This window comes from Eptesicus fuscus, chromosome 21 (assembly GCF_027574615.1).
Source record: "Eptesicus fuscus isolate TK198812 chromosome 21, DD_ASM_mEF_20220401, whole genome shotgun sequence".
NCBI lineage: Eukaryota > Metazoa > Chordata > Mammalia > Chiroptera > Vespertilionidae > Eptesicus > Eptesicus fuscus.
In genome coordinates, this window is record NC_072493.1 from 17,276,225 (window position 1) to 17,292,565 (window position 16,341).

The 16,341-nt window shown below is 41.0% G+C and overlaps 1 protein-coding gene across 1 annotated transcript in view; it reads left to right on the forward strand.

The window, feature by feature from the left end:
* CDH8 (cadherin 8) overlaps nucleotides 1–16,341 on the forward strand; it is a 310,258-nt gene that overhangs the window by 205,313 nt on the left and 88,604 nt on the right. Inside the window, exon 7 of the mRNA XM_008139872.3 lies at nucleotides 4,692–4,828. Within this exon, the coding sequence (XP_008138094.1) occupies nucleotides 4,692–4,828 (137 nt within the window). The remainder of the gene's footprint in view (nucleotides 1–4,691; nucleotides 4,829–16,341) is intronic.

Below are 16,341 nucleotides of genomic sequence, written 5' to 3' on the forward strand. Positions count from 1 at the left end.
ATCCCATGTAATCCTTTTCCACATATTTCTTTTGCACTGTGTTTCACACATAATAACAATCCGTGCTCAACAAATGCGTGTACATTCTACTGATCCGTTACTGAGTAACTAACTATAGTACAAAATGCTATCTAATGTGATATTATGATATCTAAACCAAACATTCTGTCCTTGTCTTAAAAGTGTAAAACTCTGGCAAATGCTTAACACTAGAATAATAGAAAGGACATCCTTAAGGAAGGGAAGATGAGCCAAGAGCTAAGAAGGTTCCTGGGAGTAGGGAGAAGGGAACTAGGAAACCCAATATTGCCTATCATCTCCTCAGCTTGGAATCTATGCTCTGTGGAGATACTCAGAGTAGCAGATATGTTGAAAGGGGTAAAGACTGGTATAGACAAACACTACAAAGAGTTTGGGGATCTTTTTCTAGTGTCACTTGCCAAATTATGTCTTTCCCTTAAGAGATTAAGGGTGGGGAGGGGAATTCATAGACACAGACAACAGCATGGTGATTACCAGAGGGGAAGGGAAGAGGATGGGAGCTGGTAGAAGAGGGCAGAGGAGGGATTAATGGTGATGAAAGGAGACTTGACTTGGGGTGGAGGGCACACAATACACTGTACAGATGATGTAGTATAGAATTCATATGAAACCTATATAATTTTTTTAACCAATGTCACCCGACAGAAGAAGGAAAAGGCACTGTGCTTGGTACACATTTGGTGCTTAATGCATGCTTGTTGACTACATTAAGTCAGGATTTAGGGCTGCTTCGCAATTCTTGGGAGCCTTCGTCTTAAAATCTATTAGGCAATAAAACGTGTGCAATGTCTACTTAGGCAGCAAGGGGCTCCTTGAAATAGTTGAGGTAGGTTTTAAATTGAATTTTAAACGAAGTCATTTTCCCCCCCCATCAAGTTCCTCCCATTGTGTAATCTTACAATATTATGACATTCTTACCTCTGATCTCACCAAAGGGCTGTATTTATAGCCGATTTTATAAATTCTTGTGACTCACCCCATAAAGTCTGTCATGAGCTAGAACTTTTAAAAACGACAATGCCTCTGTTAGAGTTATGGGAGTTAAATAATACCCCAATGTTTCCCCAGTTTTATGCTATTTATAAAATGTTAAGGAAGGTGCCCTCTCCACCACCACCACCCAGGTAGAGAAGTTCATGAAGGTTCCATGTAATGGGACATGATGATTATGGTGATGGTGATGATGAACATGTCTTCATTGCCTGCTAAGTACCAGGGACTGATTTGTGCTTTATTTTTAGTCTTCACAAGCCCCCCTCACCCGCCCCAGATGTGGGTATTTCATATTACCAGCAAAGAAACTGAAGCTTAGCCTGGCTGGTATAGCTCAGTAGTTGAGCATCAGCCTATGAACCTGGAGGTCATGGTTCATTTCCCAGTCAGGACACATGCCCAGGTTGCAGGCTCGATCCCCAGTAGGGGGTGCGCAGGAAGAAGCCAATCAGTGATTCTCTCTCATCATTGATGTTTCTATCTCTCTCTCCCTCTCCCTTCCTCTCTGAAAATAATAAAAATCTATTAAAGAAAAAGGAAATTCAGGCTCAGTGAATTTATTAGTTATCCCAGAAATAGCAATATATAAATAATGGAGATAGAGTTTATTCAAAATTTGAGGTCTGCATGATATAAATTTAAATGAGGAATTCAACAAACAACTTTAAAAAAAAACTAAAAAAAAAACACCTTCCGCAACCCTGTCACTGTCCCAGTGCTTCCTCGGGGCCAGAAGTTCTAGACAATTACTGCACATCCATCAAATCGCCAAGGAGCCTGTTTCGGATTTGGGTTCCATGAGGACCAGTGAGTAGGCTGATTCTCCTTTGCTATGGCCTCAGGGAAATTGGTTGACGCATGAATGTGTGAAATATCAGCAGTGAGATAAGAAAATTACTACAGCCCAGCAATACCTGCAAAGTTTATTTATGAGGCAGAAGTGATAATTAATCCTCCAGACATTTCTTAGCTCTTTTAAGAGTCAGAGTCCACATGATATGTGTCAAGTTATTTTACATGTGTCAAGTTATTTTACAGTTGAACTTGGGACCTCATTGGTCTCATCAATAACCCCCCAGAAAAATGGTTTTTGGTCTCCTTTTCGTAATACAACAATCGAAGTGCTTTGCAGCGAGCACTTTCTCAGGCTCAGGATTTGGTCCAGAGCACTGTTAATTCATATATATATGCCTCTGGGTTCTTAAATTCTTTCTGAATTTCTCTAAGCATCCTGGGGTAAGGTGTGGGTAGGTGTATAATGCCTGGTATATAGATGCAAGTCAGGTTCTTAGTGTGCTTTTGTAGCTCTTCACTAAATCAGGAGTTATAATTTCATTTTACAATATTTTCTCAAGGAATTTAGCAATAAATTATCGCCAATAAAGTTAAGTGCTTTTTAATATTACTCCAAACTCTTAAATGATGCTTGTCTTTGGTGTGAAGGATTTAACCTTTTGCACTCGGATGTCGAGTGTCACTCGACATGGTTAGCATTAGAATAAAGGAATCGAGAAAAAAGCAAGCGAGTGCAAAGGGTTAACATAGATGCCTTTTTTCCTGGTGTTTGCATCTGATATAAAGGATAGGGATACCATTTTTAACAAAAAAGAATTTGTTAAAAGGAGAAAGGAATAATCTATCTATCTATCATCTATCTATCTATCTATCTATCTATCTATCTATGTATCTACCGACTCATCTATCCATCTATCTTGTCACCCATCTGTTATCACAATTAGATATAGAAACAAGTATGTAGATGTACATAAATAAGAAGAGATGCATAATGAGCTGTTTGCAATGAAATCCACTAAAATATTAACAATACAAAACTGTATCTGTAAAATTGTGGGAAATTTATTTTTTCCCTTAGTTTCTTATAACGTAGTTTAAACTTGATTATATAATAAATGTTCATAAAAATATATAAAAAATAAAATATGCCCAACACCAATAACTGCAAACCAGGTTTCATATTTAGGGTCAATGGGTATCAATGAATGGAGAGATTTCATGGGCATTTCCTAGGAGGCCACCTTAACCATAAAGGCTTCCGTTTGTCCTTCCTCCTAAAATGGAATTGTACGTGACCTTTGTCTTAGTTTGGGCTTCTGTGGTGATGGAATAGCATAGACTGGTGGCCCAAACCACAGCAATGTACACTGAGTGGCCAGATTATTATGATCTCTGAACGCATAATAATCTGGCCACTCAGTGTATATCCTATATAATAAAAGGCTAATATGCAAATTGTCCCCTCTACCAGGATTTTGACCAGCAAGCAGGCAGGCCGGCCAACTGCCCATGTCCCCTCCCCCTGGCCAGGCTGGCCGGACCCCACCCATGTATGAATTCATGCACCAGGCTTCTAAGATACACACACACACATACACACACACACACACACACACACACACACACACTGAATGGCCAGATTATTATGCATTCAGAGATCATAATAATCTGTCCACTCAGTGTATTTCTCATAGTTCCGGAAGCTAGAAGCCCAAGACCAGGGCACCAAACCAGATTTCTGCTTTGCAGGTGGTTGTCTTCCTGCCATCTCGCTGGCAGGAAGAGATGGACCCTGTGTCAACTCTTTATTTAAAAAAATAAGGGCATTAATTCTATCATGAGGACCCCACACCCATGACCTAATGTGATTATAATTATCGCCCAAAGGACTTACTTAGAAATTCTACCACATTGGGAGTTAGGATTTTAACATGAGTTGCAGGGAGACACAAAAATTCAGTTCACAATGACCTTCTTTGGGCTTTTATGCTATCCTGTTTCAGTTCATTCCACTGCTGACGTATGGCCAATTTTTCTAGTTATACCTTGTGTTTCTGATATTTGACATTTCATAGTGAAAGCACAGATCTTGATTTATAACGTGGATATTGATAAATGCTATGAAAAACATAATTCCTATGTAATCTTAATACTTAGTACACCAGAGAAGCAGTTGGCTCTAGACACAAAACACCATAATACTGTCTTATCCAAAATTTTTCTCAATATAGGAACTGCTCACAAGTTCATTTAAGATCTTTAATTTCATAGAATCTAGTATTATAAATCTGTTAAAATAGCTCTTCCAACTTCTAAAATTTATTACTGGAGAATCAGTGACTGTCTGATTTCTATGGACAGAGACTGATAGAAAGCCTAAATATATACTTTACCTAAAATGAAAACAAAACAAACCAGCAGTAGCAAAAACAAACACACCCATTTCCTCTGAACTGCCATACATTACCCGCTGCCCGGCCCCACCCTGCTCTGGGCTTGAGTTCATCATCTTAGATTATATTTTGTGGCAACTGCTAATGACCATCAGCTGTCCAATAAATGTGATGGATTGTCCAATTAACTCTTCATCAACATCCATTTCTGAAGATGCTACCCACTGAAACGGGTGGCGGCGGTGTCTGACCTCCTTGTTGCACAGGTAGCTAATTACTCCTTGGACAGTAATTATCAAGTTCCTTGTGCCTCGTCCAGTCATTTTGTTTTGCAAATGATGACGCTGCCGAGTTTCCCAATTCATTTGACTTCACGATGATGGCTCTCTGAGGAGGACTAAAGGTCTGCTGTGGGCTGTCTGGATCACGTGAGCCTGGAAGTGGATTACAGGTCTATCTGTTTTGTAGGTTTTCCATCGACCGGCACACTGACCTGGAGAGGCAATTCAACATTAATGCAGATGATGGGAAGATAACGCTGGCTACGCCGCTTGACAGAGAGTTAAGTGTATGGCACAACATAACGATCATTGCTACTGAAATTAGTAAGTGCCTGGGTTTCATTATTTTCCTTGTGTGACTGGGTGCACTTTATGCCTAGTGATCGCATGATCAAGGGTCCCTGTTTCCATTAGAGAGTGTGGCATTGGAAATTCTTTCATTATTCCCAAGGAGCCTCTGATGAATCGCCTCAGCAAGAAATAACTTACATTGTGTTAACTTACCAAAGGTTGCAACATTCTTATATCCAAATATTATTATAACCTATACCCATGATTCAGCCATTAAAAAACAATGTTGTGCATGTTAAAATATGAGGGAAGATTTAGTATGAAAGGGTGGGTAATAAATAGAACTCAGGGACTATACACTATAATTAAAACAGACACTAACCTATCTTATATACAATATAGAAACTATCGCTCACATACTTGAGCCTCACACATGCATATACACATATATAGGCAGAGAATATAGACAGAGACCTCATCCTATCATACATGTTAATTTGGAGAGATGAAATTACAAATGGTTTTTTGTTTTGTTTTTTAGAGTTTAATGTATTTTACACATTAATTATAGACTGTCTAAAACTATACGTTCAATACAATTTTTTTCATAAATTACATGCAAAAATGTAAACATTCCAGGGTTGTTAAAATAACCTATGTTGGTCTTTCTGTCCGTGTTTTTGTGCCTAACGCTTCTTTGATTGCACTTAATGTCACTACTATTGAGTCTCTAAAGAACAGCTATCTGGTGACATTAGTGCTACACTGTCTTTGAGAACTTGCACTCTGTCTTACATTTTATTATTATGCAAAAACATGCAAAAGGGACATGATGTTCATTTCATTTCTAAAGAAAGCATATCCTGCATATTATCCAAATCTCTTCTTCCCATAAAGGACCTGGTCACAGAGATTCAAGGAAGCATTTAAAACCTTGAGGGAGCTGGGAATCTGAATAAGGAAATGAAAACTGACAGAAAGCAAAGTTCATGGACAAACATGCAACATAGTGTGTCGATGATACTTATAGGGGTGGGACCTAACTTCTGCTCCGAGCTCTCTCTACAATCTGCTCTTTGTTTTCACAGTCAATGTGAATGCAGGGGAAATATCTCTGAGGTACACGATCAGTTTGCTTGTACAGATGAAAGTAATCTAGACCGTTAGGAAGGGCATGGCGTTTTCTTGTTCTGAGATGTGGAGAAATGTCCTCCATGGAACATTAAACACACACACACACACACACACACACACACACACACAACCCTAGCCAGTTTGGCTCAGTGGATAGGGCATCAGCCCATGGACTGAAGGGTCCTGGGTTCGATTCTGGTCAAGGGCATGTTCCTCATTTGCAGGCTCATCCCCCAGCCCTGGTCTGGGCATGTGCAGGAGGCAACCAATCGATGTGTCTCTCTCACATCAATGTTTCCCTCTCTGTCTCTCCACATCCCTTCCACTCTCTCTAAAAATCAATGGAAAAATATCCTCAGGTGAAGATTAACAAAATAATCTAAAAAAATAAAATAAAAAATAAAAAACAGCACTGGGTGAAAAAGTGAAGATTCAACAGAGAAGGAAGGATGTCTGTTTCTTATAGCAACCTCAAGTGCAGGCGCTGAACCTGCTGTCAAGTTGATATGTTGCTTTGACAATACCAAATTGAGGGGCCTGGAGCGGGATGAGCTTTGGACCCTTGGGTGTTTTTCCTGGCTTTTGTGTGCCCTCGTCTTCCCTGGTGTGTTACTCGGCCCTCGTGTCCCCTTGTAACATGAAGGGATGAAGCAAACACAGCGTACCACTGGTGGCTTTGACTTACTAGCCGTGTTCACCCCATCTAGAGAGGCTCAGGCGTACAAGTTTTGTCATTTACAATGTTGATGCTGCATTATCACCTTAAGCCTCTGAGAAAACCCCTGTGTGTTTAGATTGGTTTAAAGCTTCCTAGAAATGCTCAGAGGGATCGCCGTTTTCTCTAATGGAGGTAGGCAGTAATTACTTTTTAAAGCACTGTCTTGTATATTGAACACACCCTACTTGAGTTAGCCATAATCCAGGATACTTTTTTTATGAGCTGGATGCCTTCACTTAAATATTTATCAAGGAGACCCTGATTCCGAGGCTCCGCGGACTCCACTTTAAGGAGGAAAAAGACGTGAATGCGCAGAGCTGCGGCTAAGAAACATTTCAGGGGCAATCCAGAAACAAAAGACTCATTTGCAAGGAACTACGGAGGAGTAAGCAGACAGACAGGAAAGCAGATGCTCCAGGGTAATGAGTTGCGGACTCCAGGCTGACCCGGGTACCAACCCAGTCACAAGACATGCATGTGCTCATTCCCTCACTCATTATTAATTGAGCCGTTACTCCTTGCCAAGCATCCTTCTAGTGCCTGGGGGACAGCAGTGAGCACAGCAGGCAAGACCCAGGAGCTGTTGGAGTTTTCTTACTGCCGGCACCTGGAAGCACCTGCTGATGGAAGGATGAATTGGAATCTGCTGAGAGACCCATAAAGGAAGGCATGGAGCCCGGCCGGTGAGGCTCAGTGGTTGAGTATTAACCTATGAACCAGAAGGTCATGGTTCGATTCCCAGGCAGGGCACGTGCCTGGGTTGTGGGCTCCATCCCCAGTGTGGGGTGTGCAGGAGACAGCCTATCAATGATTTTGCCTCATTATTGATGTTTCTATCTCTCCCTTTCTCTCCCTTCCTCTCTGAAATCAATAAAAATATATTTAAAAAAAAGAATTAAAAAAAATAAAGACATGGAGGTGAGGAAGATGAGGATGAATGTCGGGAATTACAAGCACTTCCATACTGAGGGTGAGAAAAAAGTGTCACAACATACCTCTTTCAATGAACATACGATTACATTTAAAATTGTAGCATAATCAATATGGAAAAAATCAATATTTTATGTCTATCACTAAAATACTATTTTTTTCATTTAATCAAAAGTATAGATACTTTTGCATTCAACATTATTTTGTACTAGTTTCAGGTGTACACATAGTGGTCAATCATATATTTTTACATTGTTCCCCGATGTTTCCAGTATCCATCTGGGAATATCTGAAGAAACCCAAAACACCAATTCAAAAGAACGTGTGTACCCCTATGTTTATTACAGTGCTATTTATAATATCCAAGATATGGATGCATCCCAAGTGCCCACCAATAGACGAGTGGATAAAAAAGCTGTGGTATATGTATACAATGGAATATTACTTGGCTATAAAAAAGACTGAAACTTACTATTTATGACAGCATGCATGGATCTAGAGGATATTATGCTAAGCATATTTTTAAAGTTATAGAGTTATTATTATTAATCATGCAGTGTAATCAAGTAACCAAAAATATTAAAATGTACGCCAAGTAAAATTTTCTTTATGGCTTGAGATAAATCACTCAAACATGTCCCAGATTCAGATTTACAGTTGGTTCCGTAGAGAAAAAGTGCAGAATAGCTCTGTCCACATGAAGACCATGAGTCTGTCCGTGAACCTTTCATAACTGAAAACTTATAACCCAAACTTACATTACGCCTGTTCAAACACAGGGCATTATCTCACCATTTAAATTACTTAGTTTACTTGTTTTTACTCAGAGATTAGAAACTAAACAAACTACGTAGGCATATTTTTGGCCAAGAAACAAGCTTAATTCAGGAGGTTGACATCCCAGGAAATGTGAAACTATAAACTTAGATAGCACTCTGCTTTTTTTACAAAAAATGTTTGCATGTAACTTTCTTAGAAAAGGGAAGAATAAGCATACAAAAGGAACTTTAAATTTTAGCTGTGAAATATTAGCTGAGGTGGGCATAAATTTAGAAGCTTTAAATGTACAATGAAGTCATCTTTGTCTAAATCATGAAAAGAAGTAGAATTAATACAACCACGGGGAACTTGAGAAAAATTGTAATTACCAAGAAAACAGCTTATAACTAGTTTTGACTTGGTTTTATTACTTAGCTCATCACGTAATGTTTACCTTGCAAAGCCACAGACCAGGTCTTGGGGAAAAAAAAAATATTAAAGAAAGATTTATTGTATTTGGATGAGATGAATATTTAAAACCACCCAGGACAACAGAGTCCCTTAGGGAGAGGGTCTAATAAAGTTAAAGAAATATTTGTTCCAGGCAGAACAATTTAAAATTACTCTCAGAATGCCATCTCATCAGGCGAAGATTTAAACAAATGAAATTAGGCTAAAAAATGGATATTAGGGAAGTCCATCTGTTATCTCTTAATGAGGATGAAGATATTGTCTTTTATCCTCTTGTGTCAGAGTCACTTAACCAAGGCAAGATGCTCCGCTGTGTGCATTGCCCAAGTGTCTCATTGGCAATAGATCTAGCTTGCCGTCACAGCCAACCAGCACATCTCATTACAGGAGCTGGCGGTTCGAAGCCCACGTGCTAACAAGAGGTTGGGCCTAGCTAGCGTATCTCTGTAAGTGCCTCTGCTCTAGCAACCCCATCCCCTGCAACTGTGGTGTAGGGCTGCTGTTTACCACGGTGGTGAAGGTTTAAGGTACATTTAGCTGACTAATTAAACACCAAAAAAGCAGAAGGGAAGCCCTATGATGCATTTAATTCTCACACCACTCTGTGAAAGTAGGTACTATTTTATATATATATATATATATATATATATATATATATATATATATATAATACATACATATATATTATACATATATATAGATATAGATATATAGATATATATTTGTATTGATTTCAGAGAGAGAAGGGAGAGGGAGAGAGAGATAGAAACATCAATGATGCAAGAGAATCATTGATCTGCTGCCTCCTGCACGTCCCCTACTGGGGAATCCAACCCACAACCCAGGCATGTGCCCTTGACCGGAATCGAACCCGGGACCCTCCAGTCCACAAGCCGATCCTCTATCCACTGAGTCAAACCAGATAGGGTGGTGCTGTTATTATATGCATTTTTCAGATGAGGGAACTCAGACACAGGTTAGGTAATTTACCCACATTTTCATAGAGAGCAAGAGTTGGGTTGGGGGTGCAGGATCGGTACCCATACTGATGAACTGCAGATTCCGTGCTCTTAGCTGCCTTCCACGGAAGAAACCTCTCTTCTATCTTCTTCCCTTGCCCTCTCCGGCTTCAAGTGAGTATCTGACATTCACACCCCTCCCAGAAGCAAGTGAAGGAAGCACTTCTGTGCTAAGCAGAAGGCGGGGCAGGGTCAAGCCTGCCCCGGAGGAAAGAACAGACGTGCATCAAATCTGGCTCTTCTGTTCTGATGTTTGTGACCCAGGGTAGGGATATTGCCTAGTGGACAGAGCAGAGCTTTGGGACGGGTCAGGCTGGAATTCTGTTGCCATTTTAGAGGTGAGGACACTGAGCAACAGGGAAGAGAAAGCACAGGGTAATGCATTGGAAGGGATAGCATTTTTCAGTGAAGATCACAGAGAAGTTACCTTACTGAGCTGATTCACATCATCTGGGGGACTATTAAAAACCAGCGAAAATGAGTTTCAGCTGTTTTCTGGGACCTGCAGAAGAACAAGCTCAAGGCAGGGATTCCAGAATCCATATTTCACAGGTTCCTCCCACCTTCTCTCCACTCCTCATCCCCAGTCAGATGTACATTAGAACAGTGGTCGGCAAACCGCAGCTCGCGAGCCACATATGCCTCTTTGGTCCCTTGAGTGTGGCTCGGCGTTAGAACCACTTCTTCAAAATAGACTCGCCCAGGCCGAAAACCGACTTCTGCGCATGGGCCACGAAGTTTCAATCGCACTGTACGTGCGCGCCCGCACATGGTTTTGTGGAAGAGCCACACTCAAGGGGCCAAAGAGCTGCAGGTGGCTCGCAAGCCGCGGTTTGCCGACCACTGCATTCGAACAACACTGGGAAAGAAGGCAGAGGTAAGGTGTTCTTTGTTATCTTTAATTTTTGTGATGCTTCTTGACGAGGTGATATTTCGTGGAGCTGAGATTCAGGCTAAGACAGCACTCGGGATTCCTTTAGGTGGAGCAGGTGGTAAGACCTGCTAAGAGATAGCACCAGGAATCACAAACACAGTCTTAGGAGAGAGAAAGGATATGGGAGGAGGGAGTTGGGGAGTCAATTTGCCTAGAATAGAGTCTCTGCAGGGGCATTGTAGAGGCACTGAATGCCAATTCCGGGGTGTTCTTCCCAGAGAAATTGTGGGATGGAAGGTGGAGAAACCCACTGACACGGGGTACCTGGGAGCAGGCAAATGGCGTTTGCAGAAAGCACAGTACGCTTGGTTACCTGACAGTGTCTTAGAGCAGGAAGCATATAATTCCCCATTCAATTAATCTCTTTCAGTTACTGATAATGCATTGCTCTGGCCCACCACCTTAGGCTGCACACAACACTGCAAATGAAGCTATTCGCTAATGATGGTTAAATCTCCCAGGGAAAACACCAGTTTGATAGCACTTAAGGAATGTTTCTTCCTGGCACAGGGCCCGGTTGCCAGAATAAATGCTTTGTCCAACCCAGGACACTTCGGAAAAGCACCTCTTTATGGTTCACTCGTTATTTAGAGAAATCTTAGGTTCTAGAGTTGGTCTCAGTTAGCCGAGTCTTGGCCATATAACCTTGGGCAGTCCATTTCTCCTTCCTTGCTCTGCTTTATCATCTGTGTAATGGGAATTATAATTGTTCCTTACAATTGGGGTGTCGTGGGAATGAACAGTGATAGTGCTATATCCTTTAGCTCTAAATTCATTCATAACCTTTAGAAATTGATGAATAAATTGCGGATATTCTTGTAAATACAGCCTTGACCTTGGGCTTCGACTAACAGCTTAATTTAATATTAGTGATTTGGTCTATATTATATGTTATTCCTTATCCTCTCCACAGCAAAATTGGCACTCGTGGCCCGTGTGTAATGGCTAGGGGCAGTTACGTTTCTTCATTGCATAGCTGATATGTCTGTTCAATGACCTTCCTCTTGGCCTTGGTGCAGGCATGGTAGATTGACCAACGCCTAAGGAAAGGCCCTCAGATGAAGCGGGCACATTCTTGAAGAGCCTGATTAAACTGAGGACTTTAAATTTTATATCAAGATCCTGTTTCTCTTTGTTGCCTGTGGCATCATCAGGACTGGAGTTCCATTAAGATCAATTCCATTCCCCTGTGTAGGATTGAGTAGAAGCACATGAAGGGAACTACTAGCTAACTCTCACAGAAGAGAAAGGGTCATAAGAGCTTGAGGTAGACAGTGAGATTTAGGGCCAGGAGTGGTTAAGGGGCTCCCAAATATCAGAGAGGCTGTAGTAGTATGACCCATAGGACTTTCTTGGAAATATAGGCATGTGACAAGTTCCTATCAAGAGTCCCCTACCTCAGACAAGGAAAAGATCAATATTTTTAACAATAAGGGATATAATGAAGAGAAGTGGAGAGTAAAATATGGGGAAGTGAAAGGGAAAGCTCCAAGTTCCTGACAAAGGGATCAGAATCCAGTGCACAGCTTCCCATTGTGAGGAATTAGAGCCAGTGCCATTCCAAGTCCAAGGAGAGGACTCTGCAGGCCCCAGATGAACGTCGTTCTGGGGGTGACCCATATGGGGGTTCTTGTAATCACGGTAGTGCCCACTTCCTGCACAGCTGCTCTAGTCCTTTGTATCTTGACTTGGGGATTTCTCCCTTATTTTCTCTTCATTATGCAACCATTCTACTGATATCCCCCCACAACCTCTCCATCGTTTTTCTCTTTGCCCCCCTTTTGTTGTAATCTACTTAGAAAAAGCGTGCGGATTTAGATTGGAGATACAGATTGTAACCAGGAATTCCTTTAGGATGTCATTATGACTAATAGCCCCTGATTCTAACCAGGAAAAAAACAGAAGGTAAGAGGCTTCTATCCCCACATCTTGCCTTGTTCTCTGTTTTTAAACCACCATCCCCCAAACCTCAACAATAACTGTTATTCTAGATGACAGTAGACAAAGCATAGAAAGGAGGTAAGCAGCAAACAGTAATTCAAACTTTCCAGGTGTAAGTTGCAACAAACTGGCCACTCATAACAAATATCCATCTCCAGGTTTGAGGGTACCAAATAAAGGGGGATGGGGTGGGGAAGGCTTTAGATATTTGAAAAGATTATAAAAATCAGCCCAGCTCTGGAGTGGCTAAGTGGTTGAGCATCAACCAATGAAACAGGAGGACACGGTTCAATTCTTGGTCATGGCACATGCCCTGGAGTGGGCTTGATTCCCTGTGTGGGGTGTGCAGGAGACAGCCGATCAATAATTCTCTTTCATCATTGATGTTTCTCTCTCTCTCTCTCTCAGGAAAATATTCTATATGCCCAGTTGTCTTATACGCCAGAAAATATGGAATATATATCCTCCTCCTCCTCCTCCTCCCTGAAATCAATAAAAATATTTTTAAAAGATAATATTAGGTTGATTTATCCTCAGGCTTTTCTTTCTCTAGGGACAAAAAAATTATTATAAAGACATAGGGGGGAAATGCAAATGGTCAGTCTGGAAGTCAGAGAGTAAGTGAATGACTTAAGTCAGATCGCTTGGATTGAATCATTACTTTTTCACTTATCCATACTCATTCCATTGGTAAGTTGCTTAACTTCTCTCTGTGACTCATTTTCCCTATCTGTAAAATGCAGATACTCCTTTAGAGATATCTGATGAACAGTGAATCTACGTAAGTGCTAATATCATGCCTAATGTAGAGTAAATGTTTGATAATAAATCTAATGCAATATTAATTATTATAACAATAATTACAAAGTAAACATTATTTTTTTATTACTTTTATTTAAGTAAAGGATATATGCCCCAAAGGGACTTCCTTGTCATCAGCAGAATCACCCAACTTCATTCTGAGGATCTCCCAAATGATGGGTTTGTTTAGAAAGCATCATCTTGAGATTATTTTGGGAGTATGATTTTCTACGATGATATGTATCCAGTAGAATAGATTTCTTTCTTCTATTGGTCCACAATATCCTGGCCACATTCACAATTTTCAAGAGCTCCTTTCTTACCCAAAGTCAAGGTCACAGGCACTGCTATCACCACTCTCTCAGTAAGCAGCAGTGACTATTAGTTAAAAATATAAGCTATGAGTCAACATGTCACAGCCAGAATATTGGGTCCAACATATGCTGTATGTGTGACTTAAGCTATATCATCTCTAAATCTCAGTTGCTGTATTTGAAGTTGGTTGTGAGAGTTCAAAGAGATCATCCAGACAGTGTACATGACACAGAGCCTGGCATATAGTAAGGAGTCAATAGTCCTTTCTCTTCCGCCGCCTCACTCTCTGTCCTCCTCCAGGCCAAACCTGGTGCCTCCTCTCTCTCACATTCCCAGTTTTGTCCTACAGCTAAATTTTCTATTTGTCATTCATTTCCCACTATTTTTCCAGAAAGGGGACCATATTATGCTCTGATTTGTATCAGTTCCCTCATGTAGCATAACAAACCATGTCAACATGTAGTGGCTTAAAAAAATAATAAACATGTCTTTCTCTTGGTTCTGTGAGGCAGCTGGGCTCACCTTGCTAGGAGCAGCCAAAGACTGTTGAGATGCACTTTCTAAGACTCCAGTGATATCAAGTTGGCTATGTCAGATTGTCTAGAGCAAGTGACATTAGCAAGACCAGGTTCAAGGAGTGGAGAAATAAACGTCACCTCTTGATGGGAGGAGTTGGAAATATTATGGCCACCCTTTTCTTTTTTAAATTTGTTTCCGACGGGGATGCTGACTCTCAGTTGTATAGCCAAGAAGTAATAGCAATCTGTAGCCTACACATAGGTACCTCACAACCATTCTTCCAGAATCTTCTTTTTAAGATGTACATGTGCATCAGAATTCTATGCTTCAACACCTTACATGTTGGGAAGAAAGGACTAGATGCAATCTGTCTAGCAGCCATCAACTGGTTAACTATGGATTCTTTAGAATTTCAGATTAGGTAGCATTTTGTGTTACATTAAATCTACTAATTCACTTATAATGCCACAACAACTTCTGCTACATAAGTATTAATGTAACCATTTCAACTTATTATTACTATTTCCTGATACCCATACTGGGTCGGGTTCCTTTGTTACATAGATTCTCACAAACCCTTGTTCTTTTCTTTCAAATGACTGGTTGAGACTCATAATAACCATTTATTTGCTTGTGGTTTTGAAAATACATTTTTGCTTTTTAATAGTTGTATTAAAATATAGCTGAGTGGGTAAGAGAATGCATTTCTAAAGATTTCTAAGGGGGGAAATAGGTAAAGTCTTTGACTTTATGAAATATTTTTTTATTGCTTTATTATTGATTGATCCCTGTTTTATCCTGGGAGCCTAGCACAGTGCTTAGGGCTCCCAATATAGTATATATTTGCTAAATGAATGAATGAATAAAGGATATAATGTATTAATACCAGTAAACAATATCCTGATGACTTCTGACTCCAAACAGACTCTGTTAGTTGATTGGTGGAAAGGGTCTTTGCTTTTATGCACCCCACTCAGCTCTGCGTTAAAAGTCTCAGGCAGACAGGCACACGGGCATACGGCTCCCTGGTTTTAAGCCATTCTTTCCCGAGTGACTGAAGCTGGCACATAAAGGGCAGGAGCGACGGCCCTCTCCTTGTATGAGAATTGTGGGGCATTGACTGTGCTTACAGGGAAGGATTCCCATAGAATATTAACCAGTCTTGGGAGTCAGAGACCATGGGAAGGGTATTGGTAGAAAGAAGCCTCAGGTCCCCTCTCTCTTTCCCCAAGGAGCCAGGCTTCTGATCAAAAACCTTTATTTCTCTCCGCTCCTGCGAGCCTTGAGGCGAGCCCTGAATCCTGCCAGCGCACACTTCATGACCCAACAAGCCCGTTTGTCATTTAATCTCATCTGTATTGAACACGCGGAGGCAGGTTACAAAGCAGCAAAGCCCAAAGAATGAAAATGCAGCATGTTTTCTCATTACAGGAATCCCTAATCCAAAGCTTAGAACCAGCGGCTCAAAATAGGTCCCAATTTCATCGTTAGCCACCCCCACCCACCTGGCATGTCAGGGCCAGGTCAGGTGGCCCTCCAGCCAGGCGGTTGAAATGTAAACTATGATAACTTGCTTCCATCTCACTTGTGCTGGCAGGGCGTTAGTTACTCTACACCCTAATGGATGATGCCCTTTATCATATTTCATACAACAGTTGCAGATGTGGGGACCATCAGTTCTTTCATCTAATAAAACAAAGATGCCACCCTGACAGGTTTGGCTCAGTGGATAGAGCGTTGGCCTGCAGACTGAAGGGTCCCAGGTTTGATTCCCATCAAGGGCATGTACCTTGGTTGGGGGCACATCCCCAGCAGGGGGTGTGCAGGAGGCAGCTGATCGATGTTTCTCTCTCATCGATGTTTCTAACTCTCTATCCCTCTCCCTTCCTCTCTGTAAAAAAATAAAAATTAAAAAAAAAGATGCCACTGTTCAAGCTCACCAGATCGAGGAGGCTGAGTTTTGGATTACATCATAGGTTTGTCTGACTCTTCAGCTCCATTTCTG